Source organism: Microcaecilia unicolor, chromosome 6, assembly GCF_901765095.1.
Source record: "Microcaecilia unicolor chromosome 6, aMicUni1.1, whole genome shotgun sequence".
Taxonomy (NCBI): domain Eukaryota; kingdom Metazoa; phylum Chordata; class Amphibia; order Gymnophiona; family Siphonopidae; genus Microcaecilia; species Microcaecilia unicolor.
Window position 1 is genome coordinate 324,019,282 of NC_044036.1, and position 23,558 is coordinate 324,042,839.

Consider the following 23,558-nt stretch of genomic DNA (forward strand, 5'->3'; position numbering starts at 1 on the left):
GTCATAAGCTTTCTCAAAATGTATGCATAATGTTACAAAATTGGGGTGATGCGTACCCAACTTGTACTCCAGGATTTACACCTGGTTTCAGCAGGCATAAGACTTGGTGCCTTATTTTAGACATGGGAATTAGCACTGTGGGGGAGATTCTATATATGGAGCCTGGAAAATCCATGCGGAAATCATTTTCGCCTAAGCGTATTCTACAAAATTTCTGCATAGTTTATAGAATACGCTGATGGCCATCTGTGTAACTATGTTTAGTTGCAAGGAATTACGCCAAGTAGAACCTGGTGTAAATCTCGATGCCTAAATTATGCACGTAGATTGTCAGAACGCCCATGACCCGCCCATTCTATGCCATGGTTTTTTGACAACACGCAATACAATTTACGCACACCATGTTATAGAATGCAAGTAGGGAGTTCTGAGCATAAGTTTTAATTAATGCCAATTAATGCTCCTAATTGCTTGTTAACATCAAGTTAGCAGCGCTGATTGGCTTGTTAACCAATTAAGTTATGCACACTGTTAGGGAATACGCTTGGATTTCTGCACGGGAATCTAGGTGCGATATATAGAATCTGGGGGTATGTACTATTCTATAAAGGGACTAGAGGACCCTTTCTAGAATAGCACTGAGCATTGATTTGTTCCTGGTGCCCAAATTTGCCCTAACAAAGGAGTATCTTGATCAACAGAACTCTTCCATTTGGGTCTATCTTGTTACATATTTCTCCATACATTAGTACTGTTATCTACTTCATTGTAGACTTGTTTTTGTATGTGCTTTCACGCATTTTCCTCCAGTTTTATAATCCGTGACCATTACATGCAGGTTAGCACCTTCTGATATATTCTGAATGATATGCATGTCTGTACCCTACAATTCGTGCATTAACATACTTTGTCTAATGAAATGATATTATACAATTTAAGTTGTTCTTTTTACATGGTTCTTTTGATACTTCTGATGTTGTTAGACATTTTTATATATTATTATATTTATGTTTCTATATATGCTTTTACTGTTTGTAATGTCATTTTTAATTTGTTATTAAAGTCACACTTTCTCACTTATGTTTTTACATATGTTCTCATATGTGTCTGTATTTATTTGTTTCTTATTGTAATTTTAGACTCCTGAGGCAGGCATTGTTGCCGAAACACGGTGCCATGTCGCGTCCTATTTTATTCATTATTAAAAGATATTTTTCCACACCACATCTCCTTGGCTTTTTGAAAGGTTCTTGTTGATCACGCTACTCCTTTGTCGCTGCATTTACTCCCTTAGCGGATCCAGTAGTTTCTCCACCTCGGCGGTTGCCTTCTGCCCAAATTTGCCCGCCGTTTATTGAATCTAGCCCTCGCTGTCTGTTAATCTCAAAGCAGGAAGTGTGGGCTGTAAGATCTGAAGCTTTTTTGTGGATGAGTGCAGTCAGAGAAAAGACCCCCGAACAGTGGCTTCAGAGTCCCCCCCACATTGCATGGGAGATTCCTGAGTTTGGGTGGGAAATTGCCCTCCAAAGTAGGAGTCTCCGGCTCAATGTGAGATGTGACAGGTCTGATAATGAACAATGCTGCAAATCTGTTAGTAATCTGGTCCTTCTGTGGGTCTGACAGAAGCCAGCTCCCTATTTCATCTGATGTGCCTGCAGAATTATATAACCAAGTAAACCCTTATCTTCTTTCCTAGAAAAAAATACTCTTGGCACAAACCATTCTGAAGACTGGGGACAGTTCTTGAATATCTGTGATATCATAAACACAACTGAAGATGGGTAAGTTATTTTTTTAGCATTTATTTTAATTTAAAATAAAGGGGAGCAATAATGAAATGCCGTAGACTTGGTTTATACTGGGGGGGGGGGGGTGCAATCTCATTTTCAAAGGGAGATTCCCTATAGAGTTTGCTTTTAAAAAGACAGGTCAGCATGGGGACTTGGGTGCTTTTGTAGACGTTTACAAAAAAGATGCATCTACTCAAATGCCAATTGTGGGGTGGGTCTCTCAGTGATCACCTTACCTCTGAAGGGTGCTTCAGGGGTGAGGTGATCACTGAGGGACCCACCCCACAATAGCCAAACCCCCTGCGACCAGTCACAGAATCTATGACAAGGCAGAATTGGTGTGTAGAGCCTGAGCTCTTTCATTAAAACTTGGGGTCCAGGGGTGACTTTTAGCAGACAGTAGAAAACGTGCTGGTACTCAGTAACCCCAAGAACCTCCTCAAAAAAAGCCCTCATTAAATATTTTAATAAACATAGACACAAGTGCACACATGGAGAATTCAAAACCCTGAATGTTATCCATGTAGATAAAAGTGAATAACGTGTACCTTTACCCATACGTTGGGCATGTGGAGAGATATTATTCAAATGGTGTTTTCATTTGCATAAATGTTTGATTATGACCCATCTCCCTTTGTATATTTTCAATCAATTGTTTCCATCTTTGGCATTTTAATATAGGTATGTCTGGTTCTGCGCAGGTGTCAAAATATTACCATGTCCTTGTTTTACTGCCTGCCCAGAGCAGCCAACTTACCCAGTTCCAGGAGGGAGATTTTAGGCCAGTCATGGATTTCTGTCAACTTGGGACCTGTAGCACCAATTTCAATATGTAGAATCAGGGGCTACAAATAGCACACAGCTCTGTTTTGGAAATGGGTAACTTGCCACCTATAAAGCATAAATCACAGACAATTTCTCTCTGTTATCAATAGAAATCAAACAAAATAAAACATGGAAAAGAAAATAAGATGATACCTTTTTTAATGGACATAACTTAATACATTTCTTGATTAGCTTTCGAAGGTTACCCTTCTTCGTCAGATCGGAAATAAGCAAATGTGCTAGCTGACAGTGTATATAAGTGAAAACATTCAAGCATTACTATGACAGTCTGACAGGATGGGAGGATGGGGGTGGGTAGGAGGTATGCATGGGGACATCAAAGCATATCATTGATATTCTAACAGGATGGGTGTGGATAGGTGAGGGGTGGAGAGACATACTGCTTTATGGTTTATAATGGGCTAGGAACCCCAGATCCTTGTTAAGTCCTTTCTGTTGGGTGTCTTTCTGTTGGGTGTTTGAGGTCAGAATGATTGAATATTTTAACACCTAACAGAAAGGACTTAACAAGGATCTGGGGTTCCTAGCCCATTATAAACCATAAAGCTGTATGTCTCTGTTGATCACCCCACCCCTCACCTATCCACACCCATCCTGTTAGAATATCAATGATATGCTTTGATGTCCCCATGCATACCTCCGACCCACCCCCATCCTCCCACCCTGTCAGACTGTCATAGTAATGCTTGAATGTTTTCACTTATATACACTGTCAGCTAGCACATTTGCTTATTTCCGATCTGATGAAGAAGGGCAACCTTCAAAAGCTAATCAAGAAATGTATTAAGTTATGTCCAATAAAAAAGGTATCATCTTATTTTCTTTTCCATGTTTTATTTTGTTTGATTTCTATAGATTCTACATGGAATGTTGCTATTCCACTAGCAACATTCCATGTAGAAGTCTGCCCTTGTAGATCACCAATGTGGCCGCGCAGGCTTCTGCTTCTGTGAGTCTGACGTCCTGCACGTACGTGCAGGACGTCAGACTCACAGAAACAGAAGCCTGCGCAGCCTTCTACATGGAATGTTGCTAGTGGAATAGCAACATTCCATGTAGAATCTCCAATAGTAGCAACATTCCATGTAGAATCTCCAATGGTATCTATTTTACTGTCATAGTAATGCTTGAATGTTTTCACTTATATACACTGTCAGCTAGCACATTTGCTTATTTCCGATCTGAGGAAGAAGGGCAACCTTCGAAAGCTAATCAAGAAATGTATTAAGTTATGTCCAATAAAAAAGGTATCATCTTATTTTCTTTTCCATGTTTTATTTTGTTTGATTTCTATTGATAACCTTAAGAGTGGACTAACACGGCCACCACACTTCTCTGTTATCATAATTCATATCATTAACTTTGCTCTTTCTCTCCCTTTCTTCATGTGACAGACCAAAGGATGCTGCAAGAGCCTTAAAGAAGAGGATTTCCAAAAATTATAACCAGAAGGAACTTAAATTTTCCCTCTCTGTAAGTTGTACTACTGAAAAATGGCCGACTCTAGTCCTTGAGCACCACAACAGGTCTGGTTTTCAGGATATCCACAGTGAATACATATTAAGATAGATTTGTACACAGTGGAAAGAGGGCATTGTGATATCCTGAAAACCATGTCTGTTGTGATACTGAAGGACCAGATCCATCTACCCCTATTATAAATGATCATAGTTTCCAGTTTATTACAAGTCTTGATGTACCGCTTATTTTTTTATTTTAATTTATTTTTGTTACATTTGTACACTGCGCTTTCCCACTCATCATAGGCGCAGTGTGGCTTACATATTATATACAGGTACTTATTTGTACCTGGGGCAATGGAGGGTTAAGTGACTTGCCCAGAGTCACAAGGAGCTGCCTGTGCCTGAAGTGGGAATCCAACTCAGTTCCTCAGGACCAAAGTCCACCACCCTAACCACTAGGCCACTCCTCCACTGTTGCTACTATTGGAGATTCTACATGGAATGTTGCTATTCCACTAGCAACATTCCATGTAGAAGTTGGCCCTTGCGCCTTCCTCAGGAGTCTATAAAAACAAATATAATGACAGAAATAATACATAAATACTGAGGAAGGCGCTACGGCGCCGAAACACGGCTGTGTTGAGTCACCTATTCACAATAAAAATCATTGTTTTAACTAATTTATACGTCTGCCCCATTGTTTGAATAGAGCCTATTTTCCCCACCCCCTTTTTTTGTTTTCGCTTTTTTGTCCTGTGGGGATCAAGTGCACCTCCACACTCCTTGTGGTTTTTCTCTTACCCACAAAGAATATGCATGAGAGAGATTTGCAATCACTGCCTCCTCAGTATGCAAATCTCTCTCATGCGTAGTCCAGGTGAATATCCTGAAAAGCCAGGATGTACCCTGAGAAACACTGTTGTACTGTACTGTATTTTACTTCATATGATATTGTGCCTCACCAAAAAGCCCAGTTTTGTGTATATGCCTTGGGACAGATGTGGCAGGCAGTGATGGTAAAAGAGTTGCAAATAAAGGTGAAAGACATACTGGAGGAAAGAGAGGTAGTGTTCGGTAGGGTTACCATATTTTGTCCCCCAAAAAGGAAGACACATGCCCCGCCCCCTGTCACACCCTCGCTCCGCCCCCTGTCACATACCCCGTCGCCCCCCTTCCTCGTCACCCCCCTCCCCTTACCTTACTACTGCCCTGGTGGTCTAGTGACCTCTTTGGGGCAGGAAAGAGCCCCCTCTTTCCTGCTGCTGATCCTCGGCGCCGAGTCAAAATGGCCACTGAGAGTTGAAGTCTCGCGAAGTCACTTCAACTCTCAGAGGCCATTTTGAATCAGCTCCAAGGATCAGCAACAGGAAAGATACATGCAGGGCAGCGCTCCGGGCAGGAAAGAGGGGGCTCTTTCCTGACCTGAAGGCAGAAGAGGTCACTAGACCACCAGGGCACTAGTAAGTAAGGGGAGGGGAGGCTAGCAATCTGCCCGTTTGTCCAGAAATCCGGACAAACGGGCAGATTGGGAAAACCCGGCTGGTTGCCCGGACATGCCCTCAAAAAGAGGACATGTCCGGGTAAATCCGGACATATGGTAACCCTAGTGTTGGGTAGCAGATGGGAATATCTCAATGCATCTATGCAGAATGGATGGAGCATTTTGGTCTTTATCGTGGGAAGTATGTGTCTAATAAAGAAGGTTAAGTTGAAACCTTCTTTGAGACTTTCTCAGACAGCTCAGTTCCACACTAATCCAAGGGGTTTATTTGGAGGTGCAATATAAGTGTTAGGGGTGGGCAACCCCAGTCAGGTTTTCAGGATTTCCCCAATGACTGTGCACGAGATCTATTTGCATACAATGGAGGCAGTGCATGCAAATAGATCACATGCTTGTTCATTGGGGAAATCCTGAAAACCTGTCCGGGTTGCACCAAGGTTGCCCACCCCTGGTGTATGTGCTGCCAAGTTACACTTTTTTTCATTTGATTTTTGTAAAGCAGCTGCACTACCTGCGCTGACTGGGGCAGATAGATTTGGTCCCAGCTCAACAGCAGCAGGAAATGGGGCTCCCTGCACCATCTGGAAATTCAGAACAATCTTCACATTGATATAAACCTTCAAGTTACCTTGGATACAATCAACAGATGGGAAATTATTCTGAAGCCTTTCTTGGATACAAGTGTATCTTTTTAGCACAATATTGACATAACAGCTGTACTCACAAAATCTCTGCACTCCTATTGTGTCAACATTGCATGAATTTTGGAAGCTGGGTATGAACAGTTTGGATGCTGGCTGGGGATTCAAATGCTGTTCCTTGAATTCTATGGATAATCTAGATCTTTTTGGACAAACCTGGAGCTACTGTAAATAAAAGTCAGCAGAAATTCTTGCAACTATACAGAGGGAGAGCAATTTACCTGGGGAAAAGGCCTGAATTTGGAAATCATCATCCTCAACCACAGTGCAGCATATGTGGCTGCCTTAAAAAGAGACCTTCCCGTGGGTGTTTATGTCAGGGGGAAGAGCAGTACATACAAATGAAATTTCATACTGACATGTGGCAAAGAGCCCAGCAGTCAAAACAATGCATCCTGCCAACCAAAGAAAGTACCATCAGCACATTCTTTACCTGCAGGGAGGGTGGGTCCTTTTCAAATTCAAAGAACCGGATCTCTCTCTATCCACTTCTAAGGTCTCTGAGGTCCTCCCAAGGAGTATCCCTAACATAACATAGTAGATGACGGCAGAAAAAGACCTGCATGGTCCATCCAGTCTGCCCAACAAGATAAACTCATATGTGCTACTTTTCGTGTATACCTTGATTTGTACCTGTCCTCTTCAGGGCACAGACCGTATAAGTCTGCCCAGCACTATCCCCGCCTCCCACCACCGGCTCTGGCACAGACCGAACCTTCCCCTCTTGAAAGGATAACACAGGAAGTGACACCCATACACATCCACACAGAAGTTGTCCTACATATGCAGAACTGTTTCTGTATATTAAGGACAAAATGTAATCTTAAATTTAGTAAAATTAAACATTTAAATTGGAGCTCATTAAACCAATAGCAACGTATAACATGACTAGGGAACAGAAAAGCAGAACGTATCCCTTCAAACTGTGTTGTAACTTTTTATGCATGCATTCACTGGCATAGTGGCCAAATTTGCTAGGAAAGTGGCTTGATCCTGATGGGGTGGGGGTCAGACTTTTGGCAACAAGGGGTGGCCCGTTATAGGAGACTGTTTAATGGGCAGCTGTTTCAGATAGACCGTACCTGAGATCTTTAGCCGTGTCAGATCAGCAGCCTCACACTCTGGAATGCACTCCCAGAAAGGCTTCGCCTCATGTAAGAGTATCTCTACTTCAGGAAACAGCCAAAAAACTTGGCACTTCTCCCAACCCTTTAGTAGAAGAAGCAGCTCACTAGATAGTCACACACACAAGGACTCATATCGACTGCACTTACTGCAACAGGACTTGCTTATAACACACACACAAGGACTCATATCGACTGCACTTACTGCAACAGGACTTGCTTATAACACACACACCCTTTTCTGATTCCATCTGCAATTTTTCCTTAAATTAGTCACCCTGTTACTCTCTTTTATCCGTCGATACGTTCCACCTCCGCTTACTCCCTGTGCTGTGTGAATTAACACTGGTATTGGAAGTAATTTACTACGTTACAGTGTGCACTGTTTGAATGATTTTCATTGCTATAATCACTTATTGACTATGTTGAGATCATTCGTGCTGTATACCACTTTGAGTGATTTCTTCAAAAAGGTGGTAAGTAAGTAAATAAATAGTTCATTTAGCTGGGTGGGTGACTGTTTATTTATTTATTTATTGCATTTGTATCCCACATTTTCCCACCTTTTTGCGGGTTCAGTGTGGCTTACAATATGAGTTAAATATTGGATATACAATTTGTTACAGATTGGTTATGGATTACATTGTGCAGAGTTATGCGAAACAATCGAGGTGTCGTTAAGGAATGTAACAATGGAACACAAACATTGAAACTTTGGAAGGAAACAATGGGAGCTTAGAGGGCGATAATAAGGCATGAAGACATATGGTATATATCTTTCTGTGAGTAAAGGTATGAGTGATGTGATAATACGGGAATGAGAGTTCAGAGGTGGATGTATGATGCATTAGTGAACAGTAAGTGTGGACTTTGTGTTTTGGTTCTTTCCGTAAATTTTTTCAAAAAGATGGGTCTTCAATAATCTGCGGAAGGAAGCTTGCTCGTTGATTGTTCTTAAGTTGCGCGGCAGTGTATTCCAAAACTGCGTGCTCATGTGAGAAAAGGTTGACGCGTGTAGCGCTTTGTATTTCAAGCCCTTGCAATTGGGGAAGTGGAGGTTAAGGAAGGTTCGGGATGATCTTTTGGCGTTTCTGGGTGGTAAGTCTATTAACTCAGACATGTAGGCTGGGGCTTCGCCGTGGATGATTTTGTGGACTAATGTGCATACTTTAAAAGTGACGCGTTCCTTGAGTGGAAGCCAGTGCAGTTTCTCTCGTAATGGTTTTGCACTTTCATATTTTGGCTTTCCAAAGATGAGTCTGGCTGCCATATTCTGGGCTGTTTGAAGTTTCCTCAGTGTTTGTTCTTTGCAACCTGCCTATAGTGAGTTGCAGTAATCCAGATGGCTGAGCACGAGGGATTGCACTAGGCTGCGAAGGACGGATCTTGGGAAGTATGGTCTTATCCTTTTCAGTTTCCACGTGCTGTAAAACATCTTTTTAGTTATGTTGTTAGCGTGAGTTTTGAGCGTTAGATGGCGGTCGATAGTGATTCCAAGGATTTTTTAGCGTTTCTGAGATTTGAAGGTTCAGGTTTGGTGTGTTTATAGCGGTGAATTCCTTTGTGTTGTATTGGGAGGTGAGTATCAGGCATTGAGTTTTTTCTGCATTTAATTTCAGACGAAATGCATCTGCCCATGTGTTCATGATGTGTAGGCTTTGATTGATTTTGTTGAAGATTTCGTTAATTTGGAAATTGCCCTCATTCAGGGCCAGTGTAAGGATAGTGGGTATTATTATTACCCAAACACCCTCCTAAAATAACCCGAGTAGCTAAGGTATTTGAACACTACCCACCTTTTGTGCTGTATAAGTACCTCTTGTTGTTCCCTTGTGGTTGACTAATCTTGCTGCTGTGTTTCGAAAGCGCATGACCACTACTTCAAAACCTACATGTGCATTTTGTTAGTGCACCTTGCAGAATTTTAGTGTGTGTTCACGTGATTTAACGAACACTAACCTACAAATTAGCACATGTTAAAATGCAATAGCATGCATTAAACAAATCATTATTAAAGCACTAGTAAAAAAAAGGCCCGTTTCTGTTTGAAAGGAAACGGGCGCTAGCAAAGTTTTCCTCTGAGTGTGTATGTTTGAGAGTGTGTATGTGAGAGTGACTGTGTGAGAGAGGCTTCTGTTCCTGCTGCTGTGCATTCCCCGTGTTATGCTGATTCGCTGCTCCCTGCGTCGTGGCTCCGCCCCTCTCCCTTCTACTGGCCAATCTGGTGTGGGTTGTCACTATTATCTACTCCAACTCCAGACCACCTCCATGGGATCCACGGTTCCAGGCAGCCTCAGAATGTTGGAGGTGAGAATTATTATATAGGAAGTGTGTGAAATTAGCCAAAAAAAAAAAAAACAAGCCCAAATCAGGAAAACTTTAGGGGAAAAAAGAGGACTAACTGAACTTTTGTTTGCATGCGCTCATCCCTACTAGCCATGATGACTGTGTTCCTTGTAAGATGAAAGAGGGCCAAAATATGGGGAAAACCGCAGGTTTGTTGAGAATCAACGCTCGTAGGGTCTCATTTACCAAACCATGCTAGCGGTTCCTGCACAGCAATGTCAACAAAGCCCTTTGTTGGCATTGCCAATGCTGGGAATCGCTAGCATGGTAAGGTTTAGTAAAAAGGGGCAAGATAGTGCAGCAGCCCTTGTAGACAATGGTTATGATTAAACTAGAAACCCAATAAAGCCAAAGGAAAACTGCAGAGCCCAAAACATAAGGATTAATTACTGCTCCTTTCAAAAGGAGAACTTTCCAGCCACATAATTTTTGTTAACAATCATAAGCAATATTGTTGGTGGAATTGCTTTGTCTCAATTTAAAAAAAAAAAGTGACTAGAAATTCCACATTTTAATGGCCATCCAACATGACCGTCTGCCTTGGTTTTTTTCCCTTTCAGCTACTTGAAATGTGTATGCAGAACTGTAGACCGAGTTTCCTGTCCTTGATTGTGAAAAAAGACTTCTGTAAAGATGTGCTAGTTAAACTGCTGAATCCGAAATACAACCTAACAAGCCACATGCAAAGCAGAATCTTACACTTTATCATGGTAAGTCTTGGGCCAGCTGAAAACTGACAGGGACAGCATGACAACTTTGTGCTGTGGAGCTGACTGCTTGTTTGTGCCTCGGGGAGGGGTTTTTATTTTTTTTTTTGGTTTTACAACTAAAGAAGTGGCTGCCTCTCCCAAAGGCTAAAACACCTTTCCTCCGAAAGGGTTGGCCCTTCCCTGACAACCAAGGGGGACGGAACCCGGGAACTCTCAAATTTACCACCCTAGAAGCTGGAGAAGAAAAGACCTTTATCTCCTAGCCTTTCAACAAGATCCCCCAAGCACAGAAGGTAACAAACCCTTTTTTTTTCAAGTAAAGAAAGATAGAGAGACTAATGGGCTCACCTCCTGCCTGCTGGAGACTGAGAAAATACTGAGGCTAGGGTCACATGGCCAGGGCTCTTATTGGCTCTCTAGAGTCAGACGTTTCTTAGTCTCCACCTACTGGAAGGCGTGCACAACCCATCAGTCCAATCCTGGGCCGGTCCGGAGGGACTAAAGGAAAGCAAATTAGCAGGTAAGGTCTAATTTCTCCTTTGTGCTGTGGGTTCAAACTGCAGCTTTTTAGATATTGTAGCACTGACCTGCACTAGTGCATTCATTTATACTTTGGGCTCTGGTCCAGTCAGATCCTACAGGTTGAGCAGAGTTGAGGCTCCATAGGAACTAGTGGTTGCTAAGAAAGGGTAGTTGTTATTTTAGGGGCGATTTTAGTCAACTACATTAAGCGCCAAAAAAAAAAAAGAGCTGAGCGTTATTCTATAAACAGTGCTCTGAATTGAGCACCGTTTAAAGAGTAGCGCATAGCACCGGGAACCATGTCCAACTTTGGGCTCAAGGATTTACACCAACTGAAACCAGGTGTGAATCCTTGTGTGTAAATTACCGTATTTTTCGGACTATAAGACGCACCGGACCATAAGACGCACCTAGGTTTTAGAGGAGGGAAATAGGAAAAAAAAAATTTTCCTCTTTCCCTCCTCTAAAACCTAGGTGCTCCGGTGCGTCTTGTCCGGGTTTTGGACCTCCGTCCCGTACTTACAGGATTCCATGTTCCCTGGTGGTCTAGTGATGTCGAGGCAGGAAAGAGCCCCCTCTTTCCTGCCCATCGCGCTGCTCTCCGTGCTTCTCAATGCTTTCTGACGGTCTCGGCGAGATTCAAAATGGCCGCCGAGAATCGCCGAGACCATCAGAAAGCATTGAGAAGCACGGAGAGCAGCGCGATGGGCAGGAAAGAGGGGGCTCTTTCCTGCCTCGACATCACTAGACCACCAGGGAACATGGAATCCTGTAAGTACGGAACAGAGGTCCAAAAACGCTACCTTCGGACTATAAGACGCACCCCCCATTTTCCTCCCAAATTTTTGGGGAAAAAAGTGCGTCTTATAGTCCGAAAAATACGGTAGGTGCGTATTCCTCAAATTCTGTAATACTGCATGTAACTTTAGTAAATGCTCCTGAAGAAGAGCAACCAAAATGATAAAGGGGATGGAACGCCTCTCGTGTGAGGAAAGGCTGAAGAGGTTTGGACTCTTCAACTTGGAAAAGAGATGACTGGGGGGGGGGGGGGGGTGTATGATTGAGGTCTACAAAATCCTGAGTGGTGTAGAACGGGTAAAAGTGAATCGATTTTTCACTCTTTCCAAAAGTACAAAGACCAGGGGACACTCAATGAAGTTATATGGAAATACTTTTAAAACAAATAGGAGAAAATATGTTTTCACTCAAATAGTTAAGCTCTGGAACTCACGGCCGTAGGATGTGGTAACAGCAGTTAGTGTATCTGGGTTTAAAAAAGGTATGGACAAGTTCCTGGAGGAAAAGTCCATAGTCTGCTATTGAGACATTCATGGGGAAGCTACTGCTTACTCTGAGATTGGTAGCATGGAATGTTGCTACTCTTTGGGATTCTGAATGGAATCTTGTTATTCTTTGGGGTTCTACATGGAATGTCGCTACTCTTTGGGTTTCCGCCAGGTACTTGTGACCTGGATTGGCCACTGTTGAAAGCAGAATACTGGGCTAGAAGGATCAGTGCTCTGACCCAGTATGGCTATTCTTATGTTTTTGTTTTCTCCCTTTTCAGTTGTGCACTAAAAGATTTACACACACATCTTTACAGAATAATGCCTAGCAAGATGCGCACGTAAATCCAAATTGTTGCCAATTATGCCAGTTAAGAGGCTTTTTGTGATAGGGGATGTGTCATGGACATGGAAGGTGTTTTGTGATTAGAGCGCTACAAATAACACGCTAATTGGCACTTTTCAGTTAACATAGAGGACCATTAACTACCTCCTAAAGAGGAGGCACTAAGGTGTCCCTTTACTAAGCTGTGGTAAGAAATGGCCTTAGTGCGCCCTTACACAGGTGTTTCCTGCGTGCTTAGGCCATTTTTTCCATGGCCATGAGAAAGGGCTATTTTACGTTTTCTCAGTATCTGGCCATGTGCTAATGTTAGATTTAGATTTAGGTGCAGTATATAGAATATGCTTAGTTGATATCTGGGTGCTTAAAACAATTACTGTCCATATATACTGGCAAAAACATGGCGTAAATCCCAGCGCATAGATTTAGACTTACTGGACCATATTCTATAACGATGAGCGTAAATTAAAGAACACCCATGAAATGCCCATTTCCACACCCATAACCACCCCTGCGCGTGTTAAAGTTAAGCGCACTGCATTACAGAATGCGCTTAAGTAGGGTATGTACATTTGAATTATTGCCAGTAACTCTGACTTGACGCGCGTAGGTAGTTACCGCACGGTGAATGCAAAAGACCTTACCACTAAGTCCATGGCTGGCGGTAAGGTCTCGGACTCAAAATGGATGCGTGCCAATTTTTATTTTGCCACACGTCCATTTTTGGCAAAATTTTAAAAGGCCTTTTTTTTACAGGTGTGCTGAAAAAGGGATATGCACGCGTCCATAACACGCGCCTACACAGCCGCAGCTCATTTTTCAGCGCACCTTAGTAAAAGGACCCCTGAGTGTCGACGTTGTCTTTGAACATTTGCATGCCTGACTTTGCAGATCATCACTTACAGTTGCTACAGTGCAAACACTTTTATTGATGTTCATTTCTGTGAAACAGACATGGTCGCAAGGTTTGGGGGGTTCTGTTGATGTCAGCGATGTGAAGGAAGTGTACCTGGATCTAATAAAGAAAGGAGTCCAGTTTCCATCTGCACAGGCTAACACAAGAACCGATATGGAAGAGCACGAGGTAGGTAGAGAAGCATTTTGAGGAAACCATAACTGGCTTAAAAAAAACACACGAATCGTATTTTTTTTCTGGTGGAGACAAGAACAGTTACAACATTCAAAAATGCGTGGGATGGACATAAAAGATCCCTAAATAGAAAAAAAGAATAGTATAAAAACAAAACTTAACACATCAACAGCTATAAATTCATTTATGATGGGCAGAAATGGTGCTTAGATGGGAACTTCAGTAGTGGGGAAGTGTGACTAATGTCAGATAGACTTCTATGGTCTGTGTCCCATATATGGCCGGACAGATCAGGATGGAGTGGAGTGGATTTTGATGGCAACTCCAGGGGTTGGGAAGTAGAGCCAGTGTTGGGCAGGCGTTTTACAGTCTGAACCCTGAAAATGGCAAGGACAGATTAGGATCAAGTATGCGTATTTTATACCGCATTCACACAATGTTATGAATGTTATGGTAGGGGAAGACATCTTAAAGTGGAACTCAGCAAGTAAAACATTTTTGTTTCAAATCTTTTTATTGCACTATACAAAAAAGACAGTCACCACAATGGTTACATATAAAATGTGGATGTACAACTCAATCAACACTCTAGGAATCGAACAGATCAATAACGAGACCTAACAAGGTAGCGAGTTTTGACTCTTATAGCTCCCTACCATAGAACTCGAAATGACCAACAAATCTGTCAGATCCCAATACCACCCCTCTCTCTCCCCGTTTAGTGTGTATCAGGGGCGTAGCCAGACTTCGGCGGGAGGGAGGGTCCAGAGCCCGAGGTGAGGGGGCACATTTTTAGCTCCTCCCCCCTCCGGTGCCACCGACCTCCCCCAGCCATTATCGACCCGCCACCCCCCCCCCCCCCGCCATTGCTGACCCCGCCGCCGCCAACTTGCTCTTCAGGGCACAGACCGTATAAGTCTGCCCCGCACTATCCCCGCCTCCCAACCACCAGCCCCACCTCCCAACCACCGGCTCTGGCACAGGCACAGACCGTATAAGTCTGCCCAGCACTATCCTCACCTCCCCACCACCAGCCCTGCCTCCCAACCACCGGCTCTGGCACAGACCGTACAAGTCTGTCCAGCACTATCCCCGCCTCCCAACTACCAGTCCCGCTTCCCACCACCGGCTCTGGCGCAGACTGTATAAGTCTGCCCAGCCCTATCCCCGCCTCCCAACCACCAGCCCTGCCTCCCGATCTTGACTAAGCTCCTGAGGATCCATTCCTTCGGCACAGGATTCCTTTATGTTTATCCCACGCATGTTTGAATTCTGTTACCGTTTTCATTTCCACCACCTCCCGCGGGAGGGCATTCCAAGCATCCACTACTCTGAAAAAATACTTCCTGACATTTTTCTTGAGTCTGCCCCCCTTCAATCTCATTTCATGTCCTCTCGTTCTACCACCTTCCCATCTCCGGGAAAGGTTCGTTTGCGGATTAATACCTTTCAAATATTTGAACGTCTGTATCATATCACCCCTGTTTCTCCTTTCCTCCAGAGTATACATGTTTAGTTCAGCAAGTCTCTCCTCATACGTCTTGTAACGCAAATCCCATACCATTCTCGTAGCTTTTCTTTGCACCGCTTCAATTCTTTTTACATCCTTATCAAGATACGGCCTCCAAAACTGAACACAATACTCCAGGTGGGGCCTCACCAACGACTTATACAGGGGCATCAACACCCCCTTTCTTCTGCTGGTCACACCTCTCTTTATACAGCCTAACAACCTTCTAGCTACGGCCACCGCCTTGTCACACTGTTTCGTCGCCTTCAAATCCTCAGATACTATCACCCCAAGATCCCTCTCTCCGCCCGTACCTATCAGACTCTCCCCGCCTAACACATACGTCTCCCGTGGATTTCTACTCCCTAAGTGCATCACTTTGCATTTCTTCGCATTGAATTTTAATTGCCAAACCTTAGACCATTCTTCTAGCTTCTGTAGGTCCTTTTTCATGTTTTCCACTCCCTCCGGGGTGTCCACTCTGTTACAGATCTTAGTATCATCCGCAAATAATGAATATGACTCTTGGGACATACTAGATGGACTATGAAGGTCTTTATCAGCCGTCATTTACTATGTTACTGTGTTCTGCGCTTTGCTCTTTATTTGTGTTTCTCATGCCCTTTTCCATACCAGTCCCTCAATTTGAGATGGTCCAGTTTTTTTTTCTTTTCTTGACTGTAACATGCCCTGAGTTCTGGAGTAGTGGTCCTGATTTTGTGTTGAAACTACTGTAGGCACACAAAATCTCTTGAAACGTGACCAGAACCTGTTCCAAAAGGGCTGGAGCTAGTGTTTCCAAACCTAGTTTCACGACACACCCAGTCAGCCAGGTTTTTCCAGAGATTCATAAGGGATGTGCATGAAATTGGTTTCTATGCCCTTCCTCTACTGTATGCAAATCTGTCCCGTGCATAATGAGTGTGGACATCTTGAAAACCCAATTGACTGGGTGTGTCCCAAGGGCTGGGTTGAGCATCCCTCAGTCCTCTCTTCCTCTTTCATGGCTCTTTACTAATTTATTTTTAGACTGAGGTATTATGTCAAAATTACTCCCAGGGAGGGTATAGATAGGTTTGATGATAAAGCGGAAGAAACATTCAGGAGCAGAGTCCAAGTAAAAGATATCAGAAGAAAAGAATGTGCTGGAAGTCATACAGTTAGGGTTACCATATGGCTCCAGAAAAAGGAGGACGGATTGAGCCAGCCGGGTTTTACTTCCATTGCTTTGCAATGGAAGTAAACCCGGCTGGCTCAATCCGTCCTCCTTTTTCTGGAGCCATATGGTAACCCTACATACAGTGTCGTGTTTAAGGAGAAGTAGGAAAACCACCTCTCTATTAGTTAATAAATGCAGACACAAGAAATTAGAAAGTTGTTCTTGAGTATGAGAAAGGAGACCCAAGACTTGGGAGCCTCCTTCTTTTTGAATTATCCTAGTAAATGTACTATCAAATATCAAGGTTTAAAATACATTTTCTTTCAGCCAGAGCAGTTAAGAGTTTTTCTTGATTCTAGGAAAGTATAAACTCCTATGGTTATCCCCTAACCGATTGAGTTAAAGAATTGATGGATGGAAAGATCGTGCTAAGCCTTTTTTTTTTTTTTTAGATTTAATCCCATTATCCTCATGCATGCCCCCTCTTCAAAGTTTTTTGTGATATAAAAAAGACAATTCTTGTAATTTTGTATTACTGTATTTAGGTGGAAGATGTAATTCTACAAAATATTTTCCTGTCTGTTTTTCTGAAACAAGATTATCTTGTAATGTAAATTTTGAAATTATAAAAAAAAAAAAAAAAGAATCTGAGAATCAGTGTCCAGTGCTTTAATAAATATACAAATCACACTTCTTAAACTCTAGCCTAGCAGTTTTTTTATTATTATTATTATTTTTTACAAAAAATGTACTATAATCAAAGTGGTTTACAATGTAAAAACAACATAAAAGAAAAGAACTCCAATGTCAAGATAGGAAAAGAAAATGAAGAAAACAGAATTAAAAAAGACATTCAGGCTAGTGCTGCCCCGATCCTAAACCCCACCCCAAAGTGAACTAAAAAAAGCCAGAAAAAAGTTCCACTGTATATCTGTAGCAATAAAAACAATTTTGGAAGTCTAAATTTGAAATCAGCTTAACCCACTGGGTCAATAGTTTTTTCTATGGTTTAATTATATTATCACTAGTAAAAAAGCCCCGTTTCTGATGCAAATGAAACGGGGGCTAGCAAGGTTTTCTTCTGTGTGCATGTGGGAGTGTGTGTGTCCCTGCCCTCTGCCCTCTCTCCCGTCCCCTGTGCTGTCTGTCTTCTCTGTCCCCTTCCCCCCTCGGAGTCGAGTCCTTCAGTGTTAAGTTTCCTGCTGTGCTTTGTTTGTGTTACAGAGATAGTGAGGGCTTCTGCCCTCTCTCCCCTCCCCCCTCTGAGTCCTTCACTGTTACAGAGAGAGCGATTTGATTTCGTGCTTTGCTGTGTTTTCCTTCACTGTTGTGTTACAGAGAGAGCGAGGGCGGGGCAGACACTCATGGGGAAACCGGATATCTCTCCCCCTTCACACTTCCGGCTGGAGGCTTCATTTAGAACGTTGGTGGTGCCTTTTATATATAGAGATATCTGCTGAGCTTGTTTTGATTATGATTATTATAATTACTAGTAAAAAAGGCCCGTTTCTGACACAAATGAAACGGGCGCTAGCAAGGTTTTCCTTGGAGTGTGTATGTTTGGGAGAGTGTATGTGAGAGTGACTGTTTGAGAGTCAGAGTGAAAGTGTGAGTGTGTGAGAGAGAGAGTGAGTCTGGGTGTGAGTGTGTTTGTGAGAGAGTGTGTGTGAGAATGAGAGTGTGTGCAAGTGTGTATGTGAGACACAGTGTGAGAGAGAGTGTGTGTGTGTGGGCAAGAGAGAGAGTGTGTGTGAGACACAGATTCTCTGTGAGAGTGAGTGTATGACACCAAGCGAGTGTGTGAGTGACTGTGTGGCACATAGAGAGTGAATGTGATACTGTGTGAGACAGAGTGTGTGAGAGTGAGAGTCAGAAAGACATTGTATATGAGAGAGAGAGTGTGAGCCGTGCCCTCCCAATCCATGGCCATCTGTCCCCTGCCCCCTCCATTCATCCTTTTCCAGCAATTCCCCTCTGTCCCTGAGCCCTGCCCTCCCAATCCATGGCCATCCATGTTTGTCTGTCACCTGCCCCCTCCATTCATCCCTATCCAGCATTTCCCCTCTCTGCCTGAGGCCTGCCCTGCAATCCATATCCATCCATGCCCATCTGTCCCCTCCATTCATCCCTATGCAGCAATTCCCCTCTCCCTGAGTCCTGCCCTTCCAATCCATGCCCATCCATGCTCCTCTGTCACCTGGCCCCTCCATTTTTCCCTATCCAGCATTTCCCCTCTCTGCCTGAGGCCTGCTCTGCAATCCATATCCATCCATGCCCATCTGTCCCCTCCATTCATCCCTATCCAGCAATTCCCCTCTCCCTGAGTCCTGCCCTTCCAATCCATGCCCATCCATGCTCATCTGTCACCTCGCCCCTCCATTTTTCCCTATCCAGCATTTCCCCTCTCTGCCTGAGGCCTGCTCTGCAATCCATGCCCATCTGTCCCCTCCATTCATCCCTATCCAGCAATTCCCCTCTCCCTGAGTCCTGCCCTTCCAATCCATGCCCATCCATGCTCCTCTGTCACCTGGCCCCTCCATTTTTCCCTATCCAGCATTTCCCCTCTCTGCCTGAGGCCTGCTCTGCAATCCATATCCATCCATGCCCATCTGTCCCCTCCATTCATCCCTATCCAGCAATTCCCCTCTCCCTGAGTCCTGCCCTTCCAATCCATGCCCATCCATGCTCCTCTGTCACCTGGCCCCTCCATTTTTCCCTATCCAGCATTTCCCCTCTCTGCCTGAGGCCTGCTCTGCAATCCATATCCATCCATGCCCATCTGTCCCCTCCATTCATCCCTATCCAGCAATTCCCCTCTCCCTGAGTCCTGCCCTTCCAATCCATGCCCATCCATGCTCCTCTGTCACCTGGCCCCTCCATTTTTCCTATCCAGCATTTCCCCTCTCTGCCTGAGGCCTGCTCTCCCAATCCATGCCCATCCATGCTCCTCTGTCCCCTGCCCCCTCCATTCATCCATTTCCAGTAATTCCCCTCTCTCCCTGTGCCCTGCCCTCCTAATCCATACCCATCCATGCTCCTCTGTCCCCTGCCGCCTCCATGCATCCTTTTCCAGCAAGTCCCCGCTCGCCCTTCCATGCCCCCACCCCTTCGCATCCATGCTACTCTCTCTCCCATGTCCCAGCCTGGCCCGCCCTCTTCTCCCCCCCCCCCCCCCCCCCCACCGCACCTTCGCATCCATGCATCGTTTTGTTTTTTTTTTTCTTCTTTTCAATTTACCTCCGTGGCGTTTCCGGCAACGAAGCGTCAGGGAAGGAGGCGGCGCATCACCCGACGTCTAGCTTTCCTATTTTCCCAATCTTATATGGCTGTCTTTTCATGTTTGTGTATTATAAGTGTATTTACTCTGCTGCTCCCCAGTACCTCTCCACTCTTGTCTCTCCCTACACCCCTCCTCGAACACTCCATTCTGTTGACAAATCTCTCTTGTCGGCCCCCTTCTCCTCTACTGCTAATTCCAGACTCCGTTCCTTCCATCTCGCTGCACCACACGCCTGGAATAGACTTCCAGAGCCTGTACGTCTAGCCCCGTCTTTGGCCGTTTTTAAGTCCAAGCTAAAAGCCCACCTCTTTGACGCTGCTTTTAAGTCCTAACCACTGCTCACTTGCCTGTACCTTTATCCCCTCCTTTTTAATTCCCCCTGCCTCTTAGTTGTTCTGTCTGTTACCTGTCTTATTAGATTGTAAGCTCTTTTGAGCAGGGACTGTCTTTATGTGTGTGGTGTAGAGCGCTGCATATGCCTGGTAGCGCTATAGCAGTGATAAGTAGTAGTAATGTAGAAGCCTGCCCTTACAGATCAGTAACGCGGCCGCGCAGGCTTCTGTTTCTGTGAGTCTGACATCCTGCATGTACGTGCAGGACGTCAGACTCACAGAAACAGAAGCCTGCGCCGCTACGTTGCTGATCTGCAAGGGCAGGCTTCTACACGGAATGTTGCTAGTGGAGGAGTAGCCTAGTGGTTAGTACAGTGGAACATGGAATGTTGCTACTATTTGAGATTCTGGAATGTTGCTATTACTTGAGATTCTACATGGAATGTTGCTACTATTGGAGATTCTGTTGCTACTATTTGACATTCTACATGGAATGTTGCTATTCCACTAGCAACATTCCATTTTTAGATTGTGAGCTCTTTGAGCAGGGACTGTCTTTTCATGTATGGTGTACAGCGCTGCGTATGCCTTGCAGTGCTATAGAAGTGATAAGTAGTAGTGTTGTGGAGCTGACTGTGATTGTTTTTTCTCTATTGTGTGTTATCAGAGTTCACATCAAGCCACTTCTGTTTCCTCTGTGAATTCCTCTCTAGAACTTTCTCCCAAGGGTGCAACTGTACTTCTGGCTCCTGAACAGGTATAGTAATTAGTTTTGATGGCGGATGGCTTTTAGATTCTCTTGGTTCTCCCAGGGACCCTTTTAAGTGCATTAAGATTGTAGTTATCGCAGTTTAATGCGGGACTTTAGTTCATGATAGCTGCAAATCCTATTACGACAACTGGGCGTTTCTGGCACAGTGCAGTCTCGATTATCCAACCTTCGCTGAAATAACCAACACGTGCTGGAACACAAACATTTATGTCAACCATTTTAGAGTCATAAAGCTTTGGGGAAAAAGAAATGCTTCACAGAACCTGGTATCCCTTGCCAATTTCACTTTCGGAAGGTGGGTACATCAACCACTGTGGGGGCATGTGCCTGTCTAAAGTACAAATCGAGCTTCTAAAACAAGCACCAAGGTCACTTTAGAACCATTAGCAAGCTGAGGGTAGAGATGAACTTGAGTCTTCAGGTTTTCCATCTATGGAGGGTTGTCCAACTTCAGTCCTTAAGGGCTATAATTCAGTTTGGTTTCAGGATTTCCCCAATGAATATACATACCCATCAACTAGACTACTATATATGTTATATATTTCAAAATATAATTACTCTTTATTACTTTGTTACTCACTACATGCTCACTCATGAGTGAGCATGTAGTGAGTAACAAAGTAATAAAGAGTAATTATATTTTGAAATATATAACATATATAGTGGTCTAGTTGATGGGTATTTAATACAGTATGACTAACTAATATAGAGTGTAACCCTTGTAGTAATAACAATGAATATACATGAGATCTGTTTGTATGTACTGCTTCCGTTGTATGCAAATAGATCTCATGCATATTCATTGGGGAACTTCTGAAAACCCAACCTGGTGAGGACTGAGGTTGGACACCCCTGATCTATGATCTCTAGCCCAGTAGTTCCCATACCTGTCCCGGTGACCCTGAATCCAGTCACGTGTTCAGGATATCCACAATGAACGTGCATGAGATCAGTTTGTATGTACTGGGTCTCCAATGGCTGTGGAGTCAAGAGCCACTGAACTTGCGTGCTCGGTGACACTTGCAGTTTCCTCTTGGCTTCTGATTTTGTCTACACTTGTGTCATGCTGTCATATGGCTTACTGTGTTTGTCTTTGAGTTTACATGCCATTGGAGCTTCTGAATCCATTCTTGGAAACTAAGGACAAGACATGACACACAAAAGTAGTACATTAAGGAGAAGTAAAACATGACTCGATGGTTTCCTGACTCATTCTAAACCAGTTTGATACAGAAGCAGTGTTTTAGTAGAGATGCTTTTATAGATAGATAAACAGATAGGTATATGGATTACCATATCTATTATATCTCTGAATTTTTAATGGAGGCATTGTTTGCAAATCTGTCTCATGCATATTCATTATGGGCTAGATCAGGGCCGCCGAGAGTGGGGGCGGGGGGGGGGGCAAAATTCCCCAGGCCCAGCCTCAGCAAGCTTCTTCCTGCTTCCAGGTCTGTCTGGCTCTCTTCTGCTGCTCTTGCATGCCGGGACCCGGATGATTGCATTAACATGATGACCTGGGTTACCATGTTAATACAATCATCCGGGTCCCAGGACACAGGAGCAGGAGACGACAGACCAAACAAGGTAAGGGGATGGGGGCCCAAATGTGGGGGGCGGTGCAGCAGCAGCAGCCCAGGTGGGGGGGCAGTCTTGTCCCGGACCCAGCTATGTCCCTCGGCAGCCCTGGGCTACACACAGAATAAAAAAAAACTTAGGGGCCCTTTTACTAAGCCGCATAAGTGTCTACGCGTGCCAAAATGGGGTTAACTACTGCATTGCTCTTGCAGTAATTTCATTTTTGGCGCGCATTGGACATGCATGTCTGTAAAATAATTTTCATTTGCATATTGGACACGCGCCAAGTGGCATTTGGCGCATATAAGTCATTACTGCCCAGTTACCGCGTGAGACTTTACCGCTAGGTCAATGGCTGGCGGTAAGATCTCAGATCCAAAATGGATGCGTGGCAATTTTCATTTTGCCACATGTCCATTTTCGGCAAAAATGTTAAAAAGGCATTTTTTGCAGGTGTGCTGAAAACCGATTCTGTGCGCGCCCAAAACACGCGTCTACACTACTGCAAGCCATTTTTCAGCGTGCCTTAGTAAAAGGACCCCTTAAGCAGTATTCTATAATCAGTGTCTAAAATTTGGCATGTAAATTAAGGCGCGCCCATTTGCACCAACGACAACACGGTGCAAATGCGTGTGCCTAAATTTACGCACACAGCACTGTTATTCTATAATTACATGAGTAACTCAAGACCACACCCCCAATCTGTTTCAAAATGCCCATGACCCTCCCGTTTCTCCATTCCCTTTTTCGGGCCGCGCGTAAATTGTAGGCACAGTTTCTGCTCCTCACTTTACGTGTGTAATCCCCAATTAAATCTAATTAGTGCCAATAATTGCTTGTTAAGTCAATTATCGGCACTAATTGGCTAGTTATTCTATTAAATTGCATGCACAAAACAGGAAACCAAAAAGTAGGGGTGGATCAAAAAATCTGCGCAGCCAGAGGTCGATAAAAGCTTTTATTCAGCACTAGAGTAGGATATGCGATCACTTCTTTTGGTGGGCTTTTTGGCGTCTGTGTTGCTTCACTGCATTCAAGTGGTTTATTGTTCCTTTTGTATTATTGTGCACCCATACCTTGTGGTTTTCTACAGTAAGTGTCAGACCCCTGAGGCAGATGGTTGTTCTGTCGAAACATGGCCCCGTGTCGGGTCATACACTACTCTGGTGCCGAATTAAAGTTCTTTTATTCAACCTCTGGCTGCG

At 43.9% G+C, this 23,558-nt stretch overlaps 1 protein-coding gene across 3 annotated transcripts in view; it reads left to right on the top strand.

The window, feature by feature from the left end:
* Positions 1–23,558, top strand: part of TOM1L1 (target of myb1 like 1 membrane trafficking protein) — an 88,016-nt gene that overhangs the window by 25,936 nt on the left and 38,522 nt on the right. For 2 of the 3 annotated variants that reach the window (XM_030208368.1, XM_030208367.1), the window contains exons 2-6: positions 1,697–1,781; positions 4,031–4,109; positions 10,332–10,481; positions 13,585–13,716; positions 20,671–20,760. In XM_030208368.1, coding sequence (XP_030064228.1) covers positions 1,697–1,781; positions 4,031–4,109; positions 10,332–10,481; positions 13,585–13,716; positions 20,671–20,760 — 536 coding nt within the window. The remainder of the gene's footprint in view (positions 1–1,696; positions 1,782–4,030; positions 4,110–10,331; positions 10,482–13,584; positions 13,717–20,670; positions 20,761–23,558) is intronic. The other variant, XM_030208369.1, reaches the window with a different exon arrangement.